The sequence below is a fragment of the Mustela nivalis genome (assembly GCF_964662115.1).
Source record: "Mustela nivalis genome assembly, chromosome: 17".
In the NCBI taxonomy this organism is placed as follows: Eukaryota; Metazoa; Chordata; class Mammalia; order Carnivora; family Mustelidae; genus Mustela; species Mustela nivalis.
The window spans coordinates 47,424,798-47,446,323 of record NC_139036.1 but is presented as its reverse complement, the minus strand read 5'-3'; the positions used below and the strand labels follow the sequence as shown (position 1 = coordinate 47,446,323).

General features: G+C 44.3%; 1 protein-coding gene and 2 long non-coding RNA genes across 16 annotated transcripts in view; 2 read left to right on the top strand and 1 right to left on the bottom strand.

Moving 5' to 3' along the window:
• The window catches only part of LOC309851362, a 14,282-nt gene extending 278 nt beyond the window's left edge, over positions 1–14,004 (top strand). The window contains exons 2-6 of one of the 3 annotated variants that reach the window (XR_014304748.1): positions 1,106–1,308; positions 2,621–2,797; positions 3,407–3,501; positions 12,842–13,009; positions 13,916–14,004. This is a non-coding gene — a long non-coding RNA (uncharacterized lncRNA). Of the gene's footprint in view, positions 1–1,105; positions 1,309–2,620; positions 3,502–12,841; positions 13,010–13,915 lie in introns of all 3 variants that reach the window. The other 2 variants (XR_014304747.1, XR_014304749.1) reach the window with 2 other exon arrangements.
• TANC2 (tetratricopeptide repeat, ankyrin repeat and coiled-coil containing 2) overlaps positions 1–21,526 on the bottom strand; it is a 360,787-nt gene that overhangs the window by 7,863 nt on the left and 331,398 nt on the right. For 6 of the 11 annotated variants that reach the window (XM_082706548.1, XM_082706539.1, XM_082706540.1 and 3 more), the window contains 9 exons: positions 21,433–21,526; positions 13,974–14,107; positions 12,906–13,029; positions 8,458–8,633; positions 7,850–7,982; positions 7,251–7,280; positions 6,323–6,414; positions 4,089–4,235; positions 1,397–1,497 (listed from right to left, as the gene is read on the bottom strand). In XM_082706548.1, the coding sequence (XP_082562674.1) occupies positions 1,397–1,497; positions 4,089–4,235; positions 6,323–6,414; positions 7,251–7,280; positions 7,850–7,982; positions 8,458–8,633; positions 12,906–13,029; positions 13,974–14,107; positions 21,433–21,526 (1,031 nt within the window). The remainder of the gene's footprint in view (positions 1–1,396; positions 1,498–4,088; positions 4,236–6,322; positions 6,415–7,250; positions 7,281–7,849; positions 7,983–8,457; positions 8,634–12,905; positions 13,030–13,973; positions 14,108–21,432) is intronic. The other 5 variants (XM_082706545.1, XM_082706546.1, XM_082706542.1 and 2 more) reach the window with 1 other exon arrangement.
• On the top strand, positions 14,104–21,426 carry LOC309851363. Of its 2 annotated transcripts, none has more exons than XR_014304750.1 (3): positions 14,104–14,169; positions 19,730–19,891; positions 20,752–21,426. It is a non-coding gene; the product is annotated as an uncharacterized lncRNA (long non-coding RNA). The 2 variants fall into 2 exon arrangements; XR_014304751.1 differs by lacking the exon at positions 14,104–14,169 and having other exon boundaries at positions 17,398–19,891; positions 20,752–20,829; positions 21,043–21,426.

Below are 21,526 nucleotides of genomic sequence, written 5' to 3'. Positions count from 1 at the left end.
TTTGTCAGTCCAGCCAGGCCCTTCAGGAAGACTCTCTCAGTGCCCAGAGGCACACCAGGCGGTATGTGGGTTGGGTGGGGTTGTCATTTACAGGGTCACTGTCAATTAGCTTAGGAACAAAACAGTAACTACATATTTAAAAATCTTGCTGATCCAGCATAATTTTTTCTTTATATTCTCAATATTTTGGCCCCAAATTTCAGGCCTGTTCCCTCCTAGGCAAGAAGCCCGACTTCTGCTCTTTTCTCCCCTTCGCCCCATAGCACTGTCACTCCTCCGTTCGGCTACATCAGAGCTGGGCAGGTCTTAGGCTCACTGACTAAGCAACTCAGATCTTAATTTACAGATGAGGACACGAACTCTCAGAGACAGTCCCGTCTTCCCTATTAATAATCCTCCTACTAATCACTCTATTAATAATAATCACTCTATTAATTAATAAGCACTCTATTAATAATCACAGGAAAGGGGCGACTGGCCTTGTTGGGAAGGGATTCTCTGGGGATAAAGAGAATCTGACAGTTAAGCTTCCATAAGGACTTTCTTACCCCAGCTAGCTAAGATTAATGTTATCACCCCTGTCATCACTAGACTTAACCTGGGTTTGGTTTTTTAGGACCATATCCCCCCTGGCCACAACAGTGAATGTGAAGCAGTTCTTTCCCAGGCAAGAGTTTGGGAGAAGGGTGGGACACTGGGCAGGAGGCACCAAGGACAGTGACAAGTTATCCAAAGATCAGTGATGGCAGGTTCTAGGTCTTTCTGGAGACTTTACTGCCCATTTGGCCAAGCCACAGCAGATGGACACGAGGGATGGAGTTTCTCTTGGGCCCCCTCGACCCTGGCAGCAGGGAACTCCTGTCTCCCTGAGGTTGTGGTGGTGCTGGTGGTGGGGACTTGGGTGAGGAGGAGATCTGATGCCACCAGACCTGAGGAGAACTCCAGAAGGAAGACTAAATAATCCAGGGACTCCTCAAATGTCTACCAGAAAAGGGGAGCCTGTGGTATAAGTGACCCATCCTACTGTCCTTCTAAAAGGGCCAGGAGGATGTTTCGCTTAAGTGACTTCCTCTTAAGTCACTGGTGTCTATGTTATCTGCTCCAGGGGTTAAAAAGTGATTGAGAGGTGGCAGAGGCTTCTTGGAAGAAGGTACCATTCTCCAGCAATACAACGGCATTTTCCTACCAAAGTAAAATGCTCTAGATCTCTGGAGCCCTGAAGATTTGCCAGTCTCAAGTGGAGTTCTGTGCTATGGAAGCCATCACCAAAGCATGTCCCTAAACGTCCTCAGGGAGAGACACATTTGGGTATGTATGCCCCAGGATGGCCTACGTTGGCTCGGCCAGATTTTGGAAAAGAGACCTCTTGCTCGTCACCCTCTCTCTCTCTCCTCACCTGCTGCTGCGCTTTGCCCTTGCTCTCGCATAGTAAGCTTCATAAGATTTCGGTTTCAGCTCCAGGGCCTTAGTAGCAAATTCCTCCGCCATTCCAAAATCCTGTCATTACAATAGGTGTGCAAATGAGTCATTGAAGAGATAGGAAAGATAGACAACTTGGGAATAAAACAGATTATATGCACATTTCTTTGACATTTATGGATGGAACACCTGGGGTTCTCGACATGCCTGGCACGGCTCGAGCCATGTGGCCCAGACCGGGAGTTGCTTCTGCCTTTGCCCTGAGTGGTCCTGCAGTAGGTCCTGGGAATTTATCTGCCCAGGAGCATTAAAATACTCTAATGTACCTTCCTTCTGCTTTTCTAATGAATGCTGGCTTTTCTAGGACAGCAGCCAAATGTGAACCCAATGAAGCTCCTGAAGTTGGAAACCTGACCCGTTGTCACACGTGTGTGTACAAGGCAAACAGACACGTGCCTCGCACGGGGCCTCGCCCTACTCCCCAGCTCCCTGTCGCACCCGCTATTCCTCCGCTTCCTAAGGGGCGAGGGAGGGCCAGTGGGATGAGGTCTGTGGAGAGGAGAGCTGCATGGACCATGGACCGCATGGACTGGCCTCGTTGGGAAGGGATTCTCTGGGGATAAAGAGAATCTGACAGTTAAGCTTCCGTAAGGACTTTCTTACCCCAGCTAGCTAAGATTAATGTTATCACCCCTGTCATCACTAGACTTAACCTGGGTTTGGTTTTTTAGGACCATATCCTCCCCCCGGCCAAAGATCTGGGGTCAGGGCACCCGACAGACTCGGGTTCAGTCCTCCAGCCGACCCCATAGCCCCTCGGAGGGGGTGGTGGTGTGTCTTCTCCTCCACACCTACTGCACAGGTGGGATGGAGTGTGAGCACACATTTGAAAGCCCCAACCCCATTTCCGGCACAGAGCAGCTGCTCAGGAAACGGCCTCTCCCTTCTCCTAACTGGGTCCTTACTCAGAAAACATTGAAAACAACAACAAAAATAAAGTAAGAGAGGGCCGTGGCTGTAACTGGGGTTTGTGACAGATCATCTCTTAATCGCTGAGGCTCTCGAGAGGTGCATGGTCTCATCTGTCCTCATCTGAGAACCCTGGGGACAGGGACCTGCGACATAAAGCCCAAGTTTTAAAGATATCCTTCCATACTAAGCTAAAAGGAGTGTTTTTCTTTCCTTTCATTCAGTGTCCGAGCCTTAGGACAGCACAGTGACCCCTGGTGACACGCATGATTCCAGAGGCAGAACACAGGCCTGGAGCATGGGTGGAAACTAAGTAGGAGAAGTAACGAGCCCTCTTGGACGGAAGGAGACAGGCCCCGGGAGCGACGTCCAGTGCCGGCCGCGGGAGCTGACTGCCGCCTCTTTCGGAGCAAGTGGAGACCGAGAGGGAGCGTTCATTTGATGGGAGTCGTCTTCTATGGCTACTCTCTTTCCAATCTTATCTTTTTCTTTCTCTTTTCAACAATCATCGTTTCTGGCAAGATCAGAATGCTTTTAAGAAAATTATTAGTTCCAGCCCAAGAGAAGGTGGGAGCGGCTCCTGAGCGTTACCTCATTCGCACTGGCTGGAGCCCTGGGGGACCCTGGGAGCTACAGGTCTGGTTTTGTTTCACAGAACAGCCTCACTGCCTTCCCCTGGGGCGTCCCCTTCCCACAGGAACCGCTACCCTGTCCACAGTCTCCTCGGCACCATGGGGCAATTCCGCCTCTTCGGGCCGCAACTGTGTTCTCTGGGCCTTCAGGGCTCTTCTCACTGCCAGGGTTTAGACGGAGGCTACGAAGGTCGTACACACAAACAGCCTCTCTGGAACTGAAGCAGGCCTCTCGTCCCTGCAGCTGAAATCTTGCTTCTGCACAGCTGCGCTCTCTACTCATCAGCATCCTTTTTGGGGGTGGATTGTTTTCAGCTCCTGAGGTACTGTGAGACCTCAGGCGGGGGATTATCGGAGGTTCCTGACACGATCTCATCTATTCCCAGCCTCCGAGACAGGATTCTTGGCCTGGGAGCATCTGCATGTCTGCGAATCATGGGAGCAGTGGCTGAAGGCATCACACGCCGTTTCTGCTTGGCAGGTGAGAAGGACCAAGGACTATGTGGGAGGTAACAGAGGACCAGAAAGAGTTCTAAGATTCCCTCTGTGACAGGAAGGGACATGGCATGCTGGAGTAAAAAGATGAGGAAAGAAAGTGAAAAGTTCAGGATCAGCCTTTGAAATAAACCTTGAAGTCCATGGTCCCGAGTCCTCTTTCCAGGCCTTCCTTAAGAGACTAGGGGTCTACTAGCAAGGAAGGGAGTGACTACAGTTCATACCGAATTGCAGCTGGAATTCTAGTGACCACCTCTCTCACATTTTCCCAAAGACCAGAAAACTGCCTTGGGGGTAGGAGATGATGATGATGGCATTCCAATCACTTTCAGTGGGAACTAAAAATTCAGAAAGCTCCAAAAGTGCCCACAGCATTAACTTTTTTACAGTTTAAGATACGGATTGTACTTAGACTTGATTTCTTTCAAATTGCAAATGTCAGTGCTCTGTGAAGGACAACCAAGTTCCAAATGGGGCCGAGAACGATTTCAGGGGCCTGGTTAAGAGCCAGTGAGTGACATGGACGGTCAGCTTCCAGGGTTGAAGGAAGCAGCTGTGGGGAGAGGGACTTACGTTCATTTTCCTGCGACATCGAGAGAGGTTGAGGAGGAGAGACACCTTTAGTTCCCGGAAAGTTTTCAAGTCCTCACCAAACCCTTCTCGCGGGAATTTCTTCAGGGCGTACTGGTAGCGCTGGGCAGCCTCCTTTACTTTCCCTTTCTAATGGGAGTAGAAGATGGCAAAACACAGAGTTGGTTTGCTGAGCAGCGAGGAGGTCTGGCCCGCTCCCTTCCTCCTCTCGGCAGTGATGGCTAAGTTAGCCCCCCAAACACCAGCCTGGGGAGTAGCTCTGGCCCTGCTGGTGAGAGAAGAGGGTCCAGTCTTTTCAAGAGGAAACTCAACTGGCAGGAAGGGCAAGGTTGAAGGGGATGCCCAAGACACAGGCCAAAGAACCAACCCCTGGGACCCCCAGCTTCCTGACCGGGATCCCCAAGAGACTGATCTTGCTCATTTCAAAGGAGCTTTATCTTGACCTGATTTCCCTGGGACGCATATTATTTTCTAGCCCCAACTACGCCAGAGTTATCACTCCTTCTTCACTTTTGGTTTGCCTGGAAAACTCTTCCTGTTTGATGCTCCTCCTTGCCAGTCCTCTAGAAGAGGTCATGCCCTTCCTCACAAAGGAGGTGGGAGCCAAAACAGTCTAGCTGTTGCTTCCCTAGTCTCAATGCATAAAACAGTTGCCAGTGTTCCCATTTTTAGAAAAGGCTTGGGGTAGGGTGAAACTAGTAGAGAAGTTTAGAATTTGTGTTCCATCTGCGTAGGAGGGATTTTCCAAGATGAAGTAAGTCTAGGACCAACTTAGGGACCTGGTAGCAGGGGCCTTGAATTTTCCTTACATTCTGTATCTGAAAATCTATCAAATAATAAATAAATACCTATACACATATACACATGAATAAATAAAAAGAAAACAAATGAAAATCTATCAGCTGAGCTCAGAATGAGGCAGGAGGCAGCTCCCCTTCATTTAGCCAATCTTAATCTATTCCATTCCTTCTGTGCGGCTGCAACTCCATCCAGGGAGCCTGATCGTCTCATCTTCTCTTTAGCATCTTTCCTCACGGAGAGATCTGGAGTCTACCAAGGTGAGAATTCTGCCTTTCCTCAACAGGAGATAGGACTCTTTTGTTGGAATATGAGAAGTTCTATTATAGTCAGGGCTTAGATTCTTGAGACCAATGTTATCCCCAAGTCCATAAATATGACACCTGGAGTAATGAGGCCCTTCTTGGAAGTCATGTGAAATCCTGGGAGGGTCAGGACTCAAGTTTCCTAGAAGACCAAGATTCCTAGATTGTCATGACTTTCACACGGAGGGTCCTTAGGAAATACAACTCTTCTCCCAGGAACTCAAAACATTCCTTACATAGAGGTGGGTGAGAGGTGGAAATAATGCACTTCATAATCATCTCCCACCTCTGGGCCTGAGAGCTCAGTGAGGCTGGATTTATGTTTACCTTTAGGAGAAGAAGATGCCGCTAATCTTAATATAACCAGGTAACCATGAAATGTAATGTGCTTTGCTTTTTTTTTCTTTTTAAGTAATCTCTGCACCCAATGTGGGGCTTGAACTCACAACCCTGAGATCAAGAGTCGCATGCTCTTCTGACTGAACCAGCCAGGTGTCCTGTCATGTAAGGTTCTTTTAGGATTTCCTACAGGCTGTGGGAGACAGTCTGTGTTAGGGTACTGGAGACTTCGGCTTGAATTGTGACTACAAAAAGACTCCATATATTTTTTGTTATCATTTGGTGAGGGACTTAAAGAAAATTTTATAATTGCTATTTGTCTTGCTTTCCTTATCTTACTCAGGGATGTTGACAAGCTATTACTACTACAGACTTTTAAATCTACATATATATATTAAATATATGAAAGTGAAGACCAGTGCCTTTCCCCACAGACTAGAAATATCTATACTGCATAATTTTACTTTACTTGTGCCATGAGTTTCCAGGTCCCACTTAGCAGATTCCACGCGGAAACTAGGTAACTGCCTGTCAGTGACCAGATAAAATTAGGTCTGCGAGTCGATCAGCTGCAGGCTTATATAGGCCACGCTTGCTCTCCTGCTGGGAAAATAGAAACTCAGGATGGTCAACCTAGGAGCCCATCATTGAGGGAGGGCATTCTCCCTTGGCCTCTAGAACCGAGGATGAGACTGTCAAGACTTTAGTAGATTCTATAGGGAGAGAACGAACAGTCAGCGGGCGCTTTAAGGAAACTGTTCCTCCCCTCCTCACCTTATAAAACATGTCCCCCTCTTCCATCAGCTTGCTCAACAGGATGATCATGATGTCTGGTTTGGAGGTGGCCATTGCCCACGTGGCTGGACCTGTAGTGTACAGGATGCATGATGGGTAAAAAACTCAGACAATGTAAGGGTGGCAGGAAGCTAGGTGAAAAAAACATCCTGGGGGATTTCTGCTGAGAGAACAACTTGCTCCACAACAACTTCCTCATCGTTTAGACCTGGGAGTGTCTTAGGGACTCCCATTGCCAAGAAGCTGCGCTGGACTGGTATTCACCTTAAAATAAGAGCACCTGACCTGTCTGAGCCGGCACCACAGGAGGGCAGCAAAGCCTGCCAACGCGCTGGATTTGAGCAGGCCATGGCTTAGCCTGGCGCTGTTTTAAACGAGGTCATTCGGAGAAAGAGTTTACATCAAATGTCACCAAGAGATTTAGAAAATCCAAAAAGGGCAGTTTATTTTAGAACCCGGGACTCAAAATCCCTAGCTGTTTAGTCTCTTAATTTAAAAATATGTACTTTGTAGAAAGGGGAACCATTAAAGATTCTAAAGGCTCCCTTAATTTTTAAGTACTGAAGGCCTCCCTGGGATTACTTTGAATCAGGAGCACAGTTCTAATGTCAAAAGACGTGAAACAAGTCAACATGACTGAGAACTACTTTACCCACACAGAGAAAGAAGAGGTTAAACTGATTAGTTTATAGACGCCTGAATTATTTACCAACTAAGCTTTTCAGGGTTAGTTATCAAAAGTTCAAGTTATTCTCTACAACAGTCGTTAAAAAAAAATCTTCTTTTAAGGTGAAGTAAATTAAAAGATTAGAGGTGTAGGGAACTCATGCAGGCTAAATCAAAGAGGAGAAGGCAAAGCTGACCAAGCCATCAGACCACGCCTGATGCTGACAGCGGTGAAATATACCTCGTGGGCGACTCGGTAACGTCTGACAACCTTCAAAGAAAGGAGAAAACAAAAAGTTGTAGGAGAGGAAAAAAAAATGGATGAAGGTGAAAAAAAAAAAAAAAAAAAAAAGGAAGGAAAAAGCAGCAGTGAGAGGCAGGCAGCAAAAAAGCCAGCATATCAGCCAACCCTCGCCTACAGGTCCGTGGGATGGGGAGCAGATGGGACAGCAGCAGCAGGGACTGGAGAGTCTGAAGCACATACAGAGCAGGGAAAGCAGAGGCTCACGGCGGTGCGGGGATCCAGGGTGCTGGTGGGGGGCGGGGGGTGCTGGTTCAGAGGCGTTAGCACGAAGATGTGCTTAAGGTTAGAGCAGCCTCCTGGTGAAGGCGACGAGGGGCACGGCAGATAACCAGGTGATTGTGGACACGGAGTAGTGTTGACCAGGGCTCCAAGGGTGCTTTCTCTGGGCCCAGAGCTTTTCTGTTCACTTGGACAACAACTGGGGCAGGGCAGAGGGGAGACTATACACACTCACACCGAACACCCAGGGCAGCCAGGCCACTGGACCAGTCTGGCCCCCGGGCACAGATGGCCAGCACCTTCTTCCTTTCTCCTACCTATCTTGGCTCCTTTCTTCAGAAGAGTGACAACAACAGATGTGTTCCGGCACCCCACTGCTCTATCCAGAGGGCGCATTCCGCTGTAGTCGACATGCTCGATCATGGCCCCGTGATCCACCAGGAACTGGACCTAGGATGGGGATCAAGGGGAACAGTTAGCACAAGTGCAATGGCTCAGTGCCGCCCCACCGAGGGCTCTGGCTGTTGCCTGGACTTTATTCAACCTCTGGTGTGAACCAGGCTGTGTAGCCACGGGACTTCAGGCCTTACTGTATTCTTGATCTTTAATGGTGTTTTGAATATGCTTGTCCTCTAGCAAGTACAGGTCCAAGAACTTTCTTTATATATATATAACATTTATCTATTTGAGAGAGAGGGAAGCAGACTCCCCTCTGAGCAAGGAACCTAACGTGGGGTTCGATCCCAGGACCCTGAGATCATGACCTGAGCTAAAGGCAGACACTTTTGACGGAGCCACCGAGGTGCCCTCCAAGAACTTTCTATCAGGAATCATCAACATGTTACTCCACTCTTAACCCAATAACATTCCAGATGGAGAACCATCCCCATCCCTACTACCCAAAGGCGCATGTAAAGGCACTCACCACCTCGGCATCACCGTAGAAAGCGGCCAGATCCAGGGGGGTGCGGCCGTTCTTGTCAGCATGGTCTGTGGCAGCTCCGTTATCCACCAGAGAACGAACTACTGGGAGATGACCCTTCAGACAAGCCCAACTGAGGGCTGTCAGTCCTTCTTTGTCCATTAGAGCAATGGAGGCACCTACAAGAGCGAGTGTAACACAGGGCTGAGGAAATAGGAAACACGGGGCGGCCCAGAGCAGGCGGGAAAGCAGGTCCCAAAGCTGAACGCTCGGCCAAAGCACAGCTGTTGTTTCAGGGGGGAAGTTCTCTTGCACTAATACTGCTAAAAAAAAAAAAAAAAAAAAAAAAAAAACCCTGGTCCTATAAGCTCTCAGTAGAAGAGAGTCCAGCTGTTTTTACTGGGTATCCTGGGCCCCCCACAAGGCTTCCTCTTTGTACGGAAGTTCCAGCGCGCCCCGCAGAGAATGCTCTACTTGGGCCACGTGGATGTGCTCATGGCCTCCTGACTCTCCCACAATATTCCCAGAGTCTCACTTCTGGTCATGTTTGCTCCCATGTGGGGAGTCTTGTCATTCCTGCCTCACTTCTACTCATTCTCTAGGGACCATTTCAAATCCCCCCGTTTCCAGGAAGATTTTCCTGGTTCACTGTTCACCTCGTCTTGAATGTGCTTAACACATGTCACCTTATTCTGTTCTTCATCTTTTTTTTTTTTTTTTTAATGTATCCTACTTGCATGTAATAAATCCTCAGTGAATGTTTTCAGGAAGCAGCAAAAGTCTTCCCTTTGGAACAGTATAAACTCCTGGAGAGATTCTCCTAAAGCAGGAGGAGCTCAGTCCGCGCTGACCACTGGCAATAGCACCAGATCACGTTCTTTTTCTCTAGAACGTGGGAGAGATGAACTCGTGGGAAGAGACTGAGCCCAAGCCACAAGGAAATTCAGAGTTTAATTAAACTTGTCAGCCTTCGATGATCCAATCCCCACTCTCTTAGCCTTGTTGGTATTCTACATCTGTTTCTCTTCAGCATTTCTATCTTCTTCCATAAGGATCAAGCATACTCGATACACTGTTTTGTAATTAGTCTAAAGTTCAATACTTATTTCGTTCTTAGCCTAGACTGTAAACTCTTGGATGGCAAAGGGCTTATCACTTCCTTGCTGGTTTTGAAGAGTACCTGAGACAATTCTTTTCACACAGTGGACGTGGCGCACTAACTAAATTGGGATCAGCTTACTGTGTACAGAACATTTTCCAGGCCGCTGCCTCAGCTAGACAGGACTCAGAGGTGAGATCAAGCTTAGGATGTACCACAGCAGGCTCGGTGTGGGTCAGACAACCAGACTTTGTGGCTTCCTGCAGCAGGATGAAGGGCTGGAAGCTACCTCTCACCCTGGTGAGAGCCACTGACGTACTGGGCTCTCTTTTCGTAATGGTGTAGTTTGCAAAGAAATCATCGATTCTAACACAGAATGAATTTGAATGTGGGAGAAAATCTAAGGAGTTTTCTCAGATGGGATGTCTAGAAACTCCCTGGATAGAGCCTCCAATGTAGAAGAAGCAAGATAAAAAGTTTCTGGATGTATATTACAGATAAGTTGATTTTCCAAAGATAAGGAAAGCTGGAATTTAAGAAATTAATAGGAGATACATATGAAATGAACCCATTTATTCAACAGACGTCCAAAATTCAATACGTGATCTTTCCCTTCACTCTCTTCTTCCCCTTGCAGTTAATGGAATCACATTTTTTCCAAACATCCATTTTAAAACTTTGGAGTTATCTTTAACTCAATTGTCATTATTTCCTACATGTAATTACTCTATATCCAAAATCGTTTTTGTACTTGGCCCTTCTGCTCTCTTCTAATAGCTACCGCACCTGGATTAGAGCCTCATTACTTCTCATCTATTACAATGCTTCGTAATGGCTCCCCCGGCCCACTATAATTCCTCCATCAAATTGTACTACTGCCAGAGGAATTTTTCTTTTAAAGCACAACTCTGGCATCAATTCCTTTTTAAAAAGTCTTGAAAGGCTCCCCATTGCCTTCAAAATTAAGTCCAAAACCTCTTTTGGTCTGTTCCTTTTCACTTTCTTTCCACATACATTTCCAATTTTACTTCCCAAGAGCCCTCACATACTTCACTGGACAACCTGCATTATTTCCCCAAACCTCTTGTGTGCTGGATCTCCTCACTGATTTTCAGACACTTTCCCTCCCTGAACAGGACAACTTTTTTCCTATTCACCTTTCAAAGTCTGTCCTTTTCTAACTCAAATACTTTAAACAGAGCACTTAGGATTCTCTGGTTTTCAGGTATTTTATCTTCGTTTCATCCCTTCCTTGCTGGATTACAGAGTCTTGGAGGGCACAGATTACAGAGAATCCATTAAAAGAAAATCACTTGCTGGTACAGCACTGGTACAGTGTTCTGCACGTGAAGCTGGGTAAATAAATGTTGGCAGAATTTGCTGATTTCGTTGAGTCTCTGATTTAAGTGAAAAAAAAAAAGGAAAAACGGAGGCTCTCTGACTCTTGATGGTTTGACTTACAATTTTTCAACTTTACGATGGCGTGAAAGGGATATGCATTCAGTAGAAAATGTACTGTGAATCTTGAATCTGGACCTTTTTCCAGGATAGCGATGTGCTATCTTGTGATGCTGGCCAGCAGCAGGGAGCCCCAGAAAGCCAGCAGCCACACCATCACGAATGTAAACAACAGATACGCTTACAACCATTCTGTTTTTCACTTTCAGTATAGTATTCAATAAACTACATGAGATACTCAGCACTATTATACAGTAGGCTAAGCTATCACATTCCATAAGCTAGGTGTATTAAATGCATCTTCAACTTCAGATATTTTCAACTTAGGGTATTTTCAACTTGGGTTTATCTGGACCTAAGCCCAACCTAAGTTTAGGAAGATTGGTAGTACAAAGACCAGCATGTCTGCAAGGGTAAGGGAGAACACATCTCTGCACTCTGTCTGATAAGCTTCCACTGGTGTGTGGCAGACACTGTGCAGTGATCTAAAAGTTATCAGCGCCTGAAGAGGTCTTGCCTTTTCCAGTAGACTTGGGTTGTTCTGGGACTTTTGTTCCTGCTGCATCTTATCCTGGGAATCTAGGTACACCCTCTATGCTCCTCCAACCCTCTCTTGGCAGAAGTAAGGATAGATATCATGAAACCAGTCTTGTTTGTTGGCTTGTATTACGGAAGCAAGAACCACTTTGCATACTGGGAGAGTGGTTCTCTGGTTCTGCCCCAGCATTGCAAGTCTGAGGCTGTGGAAACAAATACCTCTTCTTTGGAGGATATGTCTGAAGGCCTAGTAAATCTCTGAGTTTCAGTTTGAAATCTTAGAAGAAACCTCGTCATCTTCTTAATTTGACTACCCTCAGTTGTGCCGGTCTGGTTAGGGTTCTTCCTTCAGGAGCTTGGATTCCTTGAAGTGAATGTGCCCAAAGAAATAATTTTAAATGTTTAGGTCCTTTTTACTAATGGGGAAGGCTAACTGGAATAAAGTCATTAGCCTGGGAACAATCACACTATCTCCTGCTTCATGTAAATGCTCAAAGTCCACTAGATGGTACTGTAGAGTCAACAGTGACTTGAGTTTTCCTTCTACAAAAGGTCATGCTCATTCACCCGTTTTGCATAGGTGACTGAGGTCAGAGCAATCAAAAGGCGCCTGAAATGCTTTTGAAGGCGGTGTGACCACAATCTCTTTATTTCCCATTCACCAGGAGCATGTGAATGTTAATGTCAAAAGGAATTTATTACAACAGAAGAGAATATCCTGATTTCTCCAATAGGGTCCCACTGTCAGCAATTATCTTAATCTTTGTCTCCTCCGGATACAAGAAAAATATTAGTTGTACAGGCTTACAAAAGAATTGATAAAATTAAAGAAAAAACACAATCTTTGGAAGATGAACAACTATTGAGTGTATATTAAAAAATCAAAGTTTGGAGATTACAGATTTGAATTAGAGAATTTAGAACACGTTAATCCGATTAGAATACCAAAACTCCCTTAATTCATAAGGAAACAAAGAATATCAGAGTTAAAGGGTCCCACTGTATGTAAGAGAGGAGATGAACTTTCACATCTTAACCAACTAGATTCATAATACATATATATTTTTTAAAGATTTAGAGAGAGAGAGAGAGAGAGAGAGAGCATGTGTGCACATGCATGGAGGGAAGGAGAGGGAGAGAAACTTAAGTAGACTCCCTGCTAAGCATGAGCCCAATGCGGGGCTTGATCCCAGGACCCTGAGATCCTGCTCCAAGCCTAAACCAAGAGTCTGGATGCTCAAATGATTGGGCCACCCAGGTGCCTCAATAATATCTATTCTTAACATCTCTTAGAATCCATCACTAGTTCCTTGAATCCAAGGAATTGCCCATGCAGCTCTGGCACCCCAAGACTGACCTTGTGCAAGCAGAAAGTCCACAGTTCCTAGATGGCCTTCGGAGGCAGCCATCATCAGTGGAGTACGACCCTGCTTGTCTGCCATGTTGACATCAGCTCCATGGGTGAGTAAAAGATCAACAATCTGTAAGTGCAGAGAAACAGGGACCAATGAGCCAGGAAGAGCTGCCGAGTAGACATGTGTACGCTGTTCCCTACACTGGGGGGATCTCCTTCTGTTGCACAGGCGAGTCACTTCTCCATGTAACTTTCTACTGCAAGGGTCTCTCTAATTCTTGCAGAGTCTTACTACCGTGTGATTTGATCTGACTCTCTTAAGGAAAGTCAAATGAGAATTCAACTCTGAATGTCTGACTTACCCCTGAAGTGAAAAAGAATTTAAGATACAAAAGGTCAAAATGTAGACTAAACCATCCCACAGTGGAAGTTCCGACACTAGTCACTGCCTTTGTGAGTGCCGTTTTATTGACCTCTAGGGGCTGCTAGCTTCCCTGTAGTGAGGATTTATGACTGAAATGAATACAGCAAAGTGCCTCTAATAACTCTTCTATACCGTTTGGCTTCTAGAGCTATTTTTCTACACAAATACTTCCAAAGATTATTACCAATATATGGTCTTCTCCATTGTAAGTGTATAAATTAGCATTTGTCTGGAATTCAAACATCTGGAATGACTGCATAGCTAGAATTTATGTACACCACGTTTTCTTTTAGCAAGTCTGAGACACCTGCAAGACACCTGTTAGCAGGGATCTGTTGGGATATGAATCTTCTAGAGGACCTGTGGGAAAAGCAGGTCCTGGTCACTCCATGACCAGGCCAGAAGGAGCTAGTCCCTCTATGCAATCTAGATCATGATGATGACTTTTTAAAAAAATGATGATGATTTTGAACGTTAGGTTTCTGACATCTTCTCAATGAACCAGAATACTAATAACCAAGGCCCAAGTCCTCAAACCCAATGACTGGTGAGTAACCCAAATGTGACTTTTTTTTTCTTTCTGCTTCAGAAGTTCCTGTCTAGAACTCACCCCTCCCTGAGGGGCTGGAAGTAGCTAGCCTGCTTACCTGCCAGTGGCCCTGGCGAACAGTGCTGAACAGAGGCACTGCCCCTCGGCGGTTTGGCTGGGCCACTGCTGCCCCCTGTTCCAAGAGGAGACGGCACACCTCCAGTTTGCCCCTCCCGGCGGCAGCTGTCAGTGCTAAGAGCAGAGAACACAGACTGAGAACAGGCGGGTCTTGCGCTCCCCCGCCCTCTGTGTGAGTGCTACTTGACCTCCAAGCGTGGGAGTGGTTACTTTTGCCATGAAGGATATTTAAAAAAAAAAATCATGAATAAAACTACATTTAAGTGGGCTTACCATCTATGGAGACAACTGCAGTAAAAAAATCTATTTGAAAATCACCTTTGATTAAACTGACTTGGTTTAATTTTTCCTACCTAGACTGTCTTCCCTACTTTTGACTTACCTCTTTTTTGGGGATCTCTTCCTAGCTAGGAACTTTTCACGGGTGTGTATGCATGGGTGGAGTGTAGAGAGAGGGTCTCTGCAGAGTAAGGCCTTTTAATTTTATTTTTAAGATATTTATTTATTATTATTTTTAAAGATTTATTTACTTGACAGAGAGAGACTGCAAGAGAGGGAACACAAGCAGGGGGAATGGGAGAGGCAGAAGCAGGCTTCCCGCTGAGCAGGGAGCCTGATGCGGGGCTCGATCTCCCGACCCTGTGATCATGATCTGAGCCGAAGTTAGACGCTTAATGACTGAGCCAACCCAGGGTCCCTATTTATTTATTTATTTATGTATTTATTTATTTAAGATTCTGTATACTTATTTGACAAAGAGAGAATGAGAGAGCACAAGCAGGGGGAGCTGCAAAGGAAGAGGGAAAAGCAGACTTTCTAGGGAGCAGGGAACCTGACACAGGCCCCTGGGATCATGACCTGAACCTACATTTAACTGACAGGGCCACCCAGGTGCCCCAAGTAAGGTCATTTTTAGAATTAGCTAGGAACCATTTCTGCCAGCCTCTACTCCTGGGTCCTTAAGCCTAAAGAACCAAAGTCAGGAAAGGCAGTCTCAGGGTCCTGGGCCAGTTTTCTTTTCTTTTCTTTTTTTCTTCATTAGAGACAGAACTTTTGCAACATTTGTAACCACTTGCATGTAGGGGTCAGAACTGTTCAAGGTAATAGCCTTAAAGATGAGAGAAGAGGTGTGACAAAGACTCTTCTGAATATGAAATAATGGAGTCACTGGTAATAAAAATTGCTATAGTGGGGATGCTGGGTGGCTCAGTGGGTTAAAGCCTCTGCCTTTAGCTCAGGTCACGATCCCAGGTTCCTCCAATTGAGACCCGCATCCCAGCAGGGAGCCTGCTTCCCTCTCTCTCTGCCTACCTTCTCTGCCTACTTGTGATCTCTGTCAAATAAATAAATAAAATCTTAAAAAAAAAAAAACTGCTATAGTGACTACAAGGGACATAACAGGGAGAAACTTAAACATTCTTCTTTTTGTGTTACTGTCTGTTTATGATCTCTGAGGGAGTGGAGATTCATGAATGCCACTTTCATTCTCTGAGCACTGTGTCAATAGCAGCAAGAGGGATTTGGAGATAGATTTTCCTATTGAGTCCATATTTGAACAAATATATATATATATATATATTTCATTTGACCATGGCGTCTCAAATGCATAGGCTCAGGGTTTTAAAGAATGGAGGAGGGCGGAGGGGATGGTGAACACTATCAGGAGGCGGCAGGAATTATGTTTTTTAAAGAAAGAGGATAGAGAACTTATTCTCAAACTGACTTGGACACCCGACGTGGTGGCCAGGGAGTCCTTCCTTGATCATGGCCTCCTACTCCAATGGCAACTAAAAAAAGATAGTATTTCGCAAGCGCAGAGAATATTCCAGTTTGCAAATGTTGGTATCTCATCAGGAAGACAACTGAAATTCAAATCAAATGGTCACTTGACATTTTTTTCATCCAAGTGCAACTGGCGGCATTTTGTCTTTGGGCTTTGTCAAACATAACTGATTCATATGCAAAGTCAAACTACCTGTAATTCCCACTAAGCTAAGCCTCCAAGTAATCTTTTCTTTCCTCAAGTATAAGAAGAATTCATGAAGGGAAATGTGACAGTTTTAGAAGATTAATTACTCAAACTAGATGTATCTGTCTTGTCTTAGGGGTATTTTCAGTTTTATTTTGGAATTCTTAACATTGGTGTTTCTGTCCCATTCCTCACAGGAGGGCAGAGGTTTATCTGAGGTGAGGATCATTTCCAAGCCCTCAATGAATGAGTATAGGTACTGACGGGTATGATTGTTTACTTGATAAAGAAGTTTTATGTCTTGTTCCTTACATCAAGAGATCTTTGGCAACGTTCCATTTCTTAAAAATTAACATATAATGTATTATTTGTTTCAGGGGTTATATTCCTTTTTTTATTTTTAAGATTTTATTTATTTATCTGAGAGAGACAGAACACAAGTTGGGGGGAGGGGGAAGGGACAGAGGGAGAAGGAGACTCCCCACTGAGCAGGGAGCCCCAGATGAGGCTTCATCCCAGGACCCTGGGATCATGACCTGAGCCAAAGGCAGACGCTTAACTACCGAGCCACCCAGGCATCCCAAGAACCCAACTTCACCATTCTAATAGTTCAGAAAACAACTTTAATTCTTGGGTCAAAACACAAGAGTAGCTTAGGAACTTGACTGGAAATCATGTCGTACATCTTAGTTTACACATGTATATATAAACGAGCTCTCAGTAAAGCTGGAACAGAAATAACTTGACTGGGGTAGACACTCATTAGGAACCATAGGAATCATCTTGTTGGTACGTGAAACAAAGGATTTATAGAATTTCTAACTCTTACTTTCCAATTCCATTTAAAGTAGCTATGCCCAAACCTCCCTTTTAATGCCCTGAGAATGGTGGGCGGGGGTAGGGGAATTTGTGAAAATTCCTTTCACAAAAGAATTGTAGCCTGCTGGAGAAAATATAGGCAGTATTTCAGAATCAAACCTTTTACCAATGATGCCAGTTCACAGAACACTGCTGAAAACTTACAACCAGTTCCCATCTTGAAAGCTGAAACTTCTACTGTTCACTCTAACCTGGAGTTACATTGCTCTGGCTGGCGCATTTCAACTTGCTGGATAACACATGTATATGAGAGGGAATGTTCCATTTGGCTGTTTTCTTTGTTGTATCATCTCTGTTGCTTAGGTCATGATGTAATTTGGTAGGAATCTCCAGCTGATAGCTGGACACGGTCATTAACACAGCTGGCCAATTTCATCTCAGAACAACATGCTATGCATAATGGGATTTGTACTTTTCAAAATCCAAGAGCAAAAAACTGCTTTGGCTGAATTTTATGTAAGTCTTATCAAAAACTGTTAAAACTTTTTGAAAGAAAGAAGATTAAGGTAAAGTCGGTTCTGTAAAACAACAAACCAATTCTTAGAGCAAACAGAGCAGTTTGGAGGAAATCTCTTCCTAAGAGACCAGTAACAGAATTTGTTCCCTAACTTGTCAGCAGCTGATGAGATTATCTGACATAAAAGGCCCCTTTTCAAAGCAAAATATCTAAGGAGTCTGAAGAGGCAGACAGGATGCAGCTCAGAGTTGGGGCAACAGCCAAAGTCTGCTTGGATGGGATGGGGACACTAAACAGAATGCAGCAAAGCAAATGGTTCTGTTGATCTATTTTCAACTGTGAGAGAGTAGAGCATAGACAGGTCATGCAAGACCAGTGAGAGAGGTGGTTGGGGAGACATAAACTAATCACTACTATCTAAAACATTAACTAAATATTTTTTGAACTATTTGTCAGACACTGTCTCTGCTCTCAAGGAACTCAAGGTTGGGTAAGGATAACAGACAAATAAAAATAACATTACTATCCAGTGTAGAAGTTGTATGGAGGTAACACAGAGGAAGAAGCATCTGAGAAGGTCTTCCAGAAGAGATATTCATCTGAGCTAGATGCTTAAAGAGAAACAGAAAACCGAGAGGCATGCCAGGCACAGGGAGAGCAGGTACAAAGGCCCTGAGGTGGGAGACAACAAGTTTATTGTTATTGGAGTTACCAGTGAAGCCAGGCAATAGATAAGGCTAGAGATCATGACTGGTCTTCTTGGGCTCCACTAAATAACTTCATTAATGGTACAGGGGGTCAGTAAATGGTGGTAAGCAGGTTAAGTGACATCAACAGATTGTGGCTCACAAAGATCACTCTGGCAGAAGTCACAAGGGAGATGAATCATGAAAGGGACAAGAAGATCAGTGAGGAGGTGGTTGCAATAAATTAGGCAAAGGATAATAAGCACGAGTTATGGGTATCTTGTTTATTTTGTGAACTCTTGCTTCTTTTGGGTCATAGGACAGTTCAGGCGCTCCAGAGATTTTAGATTTTTAATGCTGGTCCCGGTCTAAGCTCGTAAGACAGGGAAGAAGAGGGAGTAGCGAACAATCTTGTCACCTTAATTGCTTTTCTTCTGTACTATTCCATAAGACGTCTATGAAAACCCTATGGGATGGGAGGGGGCCAGCCGGATGGGGGAGGCTGGTTGTAGGCAGATACTCTGGAAGAATAAGGAGGCTGCAAAAGGAGGACAAAAGCAACCAGGATATTCTAGTGACCTGCTTTTAGAAAATCTGCTCTGTAAAAATTATATTTCGATTATTCTTTCATTATATGCTAAGATAAATGTCATTGATTCTAAGATGCACTTTTTTCCCTTCACATTTTTCAAATTGTGTTATGTTAGTCACCACACAGTACCAGTTTTTGATGTAGTGTTCCATGATCATTTGCATATAATACCCAGTGCTCCATGCAATCTGTGCCCTCTTTAATACCCTTCACATTTTAACATCTCTAAAACTGGGATGCATCTTGTGATTTCTGTGATAATAAAGAACTGTGTCAGTTTAATAGGTGAAGGCTTCCTTTTTTTTTGTAGTGGTACATACATTAATGACTTTATAGTTTCCTATAGTTAGAAGTGTCTTAGATTTGATATAGTAAGGGATGCAGATTGTTGGGACCATCATAGTCATTTGATTTTCCTTAGGTAAAAATTATGTTGTTTAGACCGGGGCTGTAGGTATGAGACCCAACCAGCAGGCTGCAGGTCACAGACCTTCATTCTCTACGTAAGGACATGTTTAAGATTTTGCCATTGGAGAAAACATTACAATTCACTGGGTCATTATACATTTTAAATGATTATGTGCTATAAGGTAGAAAGGAACATGTATATTTATTAAATCTATCACTATAGACAGAAAAGCAATTATGGGTTGCTATATAGATATCTTCTATATTTATTAGAAGAAGATGTATGTAGGAGAAGATATATAGATATCTTCTATATAGCAACATAGTTGCTATAAAAGCAACTATGAGCTGCTTTTCTATATTAGTGAGGAGGGATTAGTGAGGAGGGATAATGTCTTGCATAGCACAGACATTATTTCCTAGAAATTTTCCTGAAGCCAAATAACTACTTACAGATCTATAAATTGTATTAGAGATGCATTTCATTCTAGCACTATTTAGACAGCATTTTATGTTTTTAATCCTGAAATTATTTCATGTATGTATCAAGTTAAACACAATCTAATTGTGATTATAAGCTAACTCACATGACGCTTTGATCTTTTTTTTTTTTTTTTTACAATCTTGAGATATGGTACATATTTAAATAAATACATGTAACAAACTTTGCTGTGCATGTTAAAGGGAGATATTTAAAAAGGTCCTGAGGCAATAAAATTTTATCCTTTTTTTTTTTTTTCCAGAGGCGGATGAAGAGAGAAAGAGAGAAGTGCAGAGGAAGAGGGAGAGAACCCCAAGCAGGCTCCATGCTCAGCGCACAGCTGACATGGGGCTCAATCTCACAACCCTGAGATCATGACCTGAGCTGAAATCAAAAGCCCAATGTCTAACTGATTGAACCACCCAGGTGCCCCCATAAAGTTTTATTCTAATAAGAAATTCATATCAATAAAAATAAGTCTTCCACTTAGTTCACTCCCTTCTTGAACATTTTTAAGAAATTCGTTCAAGTACAGCACTAGAATGTGTTTGATATTCATCACTATGATTGTTAACCTTATAATTCCCATCTATTATCCTTATCAGGCTGTAGTTTTTTTCCTACCCTCCCCTGGGCTTCCCCCGGGGCTCCACGTGTATGGCTGGCATCAGGAGCCAGTTGGGAGGTTCAGCAACACTGTGCTGGGCAAGGCTGTGCTGATGGGAACAGTAAAGCACCATGTCCCTTCGGCAGCTCTCAGTCACAGTCTACATGCTCCAGGACGGCCGGCGCCCGGGTCAATCCCTTCCCCTCAGGCCATCCTCTGGCTTCCTGCGGGTTAGAGTCCCAGAGACGGCAGCTGTTTCCAGCTGCACATTTTCCTTTAATCTGTCATGGGCTCTTAAACTGCAGCTGCCTGGCATCTGTTCTCTTTTGGCTCTTGCAGAGGGAGGGATTGTTGGGGAAGCAAATTTCCAAGCTTTGGACCATTCTACATGATGTTAAAGAAGCCATGAAACCTACCTATGATATTTGCCATGAATGGAGACATCACAATTTGATAGGTCGTGATAAATTTTAAATGAATTCAAGTGCCTCTTTTATCTTTAATAACACTCTAACTAAAACACACACTCTCTTTGTTTAAGAAAATATTCCCCCTACATTGGCCATCTCAGTATTGGTCTTCTTCTCCTGGCAAATCTGACACATATCTGTGGTGCCTCCACAGCTTTCAGTGTCCTGGTTTCATAACAACTCATAAAAGGTTATTAATGTTTCTCCAGATGTTCCAGTTTAGACCTGGGGGAAAGACAACAACCATTTCCTGCAAAGGCCACAAGGAAGAAGCTTCTGTTTGTGTAGTAAGTACCAAGCAATACAGACATCTCTTGGCTACAGATCAAGAGGGACTGCATGGGACGGTGCCTTAGAGGCCGGTACCTCCATTTTGCATTCAGAGAGCAACTTTACTCCGAATGTATAGTTTAGCCATGTCAGATACCACTCTGTCATGGTAACACCTGGTTAAGCCAGAGGTGTGGATACAAATTTAACCTCCTGGATTACAACTGCAGGTGGAGTTCTTTTGATGGGAGAAAAATTTATCCTAACTGCTACAAGAATCCCATAAAAGAAGAGAGAGGCCACAACTATTTTCTGCTCTGGTTTGGCACATGGTAAGGAAACTTTCAGTCTTCTAAAAATATTTGGAAACAAGAGCAGACTAAAGTTTTGGTTGAAAGACGACACTGGTGCTAATGATTTGGAGAGTCCAATGGGAAAGAGGACTGGAAGAAGGACACTGCTTGACTTTTTACTTTGGCTGAATCAATCTCCAGTACAAAAGCCATACAGCGGAGAATGCCAAAGGTTTGCAGAGGAAAAATCAGGGTGTGAGATGCCGAATATCTTCACACAAACACAACACATTACTGAGAAAAGGGGGTAATGTCCATGAGAAGTACCTGTCTCTCCCCAGAGACTGTCAAAACTGTTGATCTGTGCTCGCTCTACTTCTTCTTCATCTTTTTCTGGAAGATCAAGTAGGTAGGAGACAAT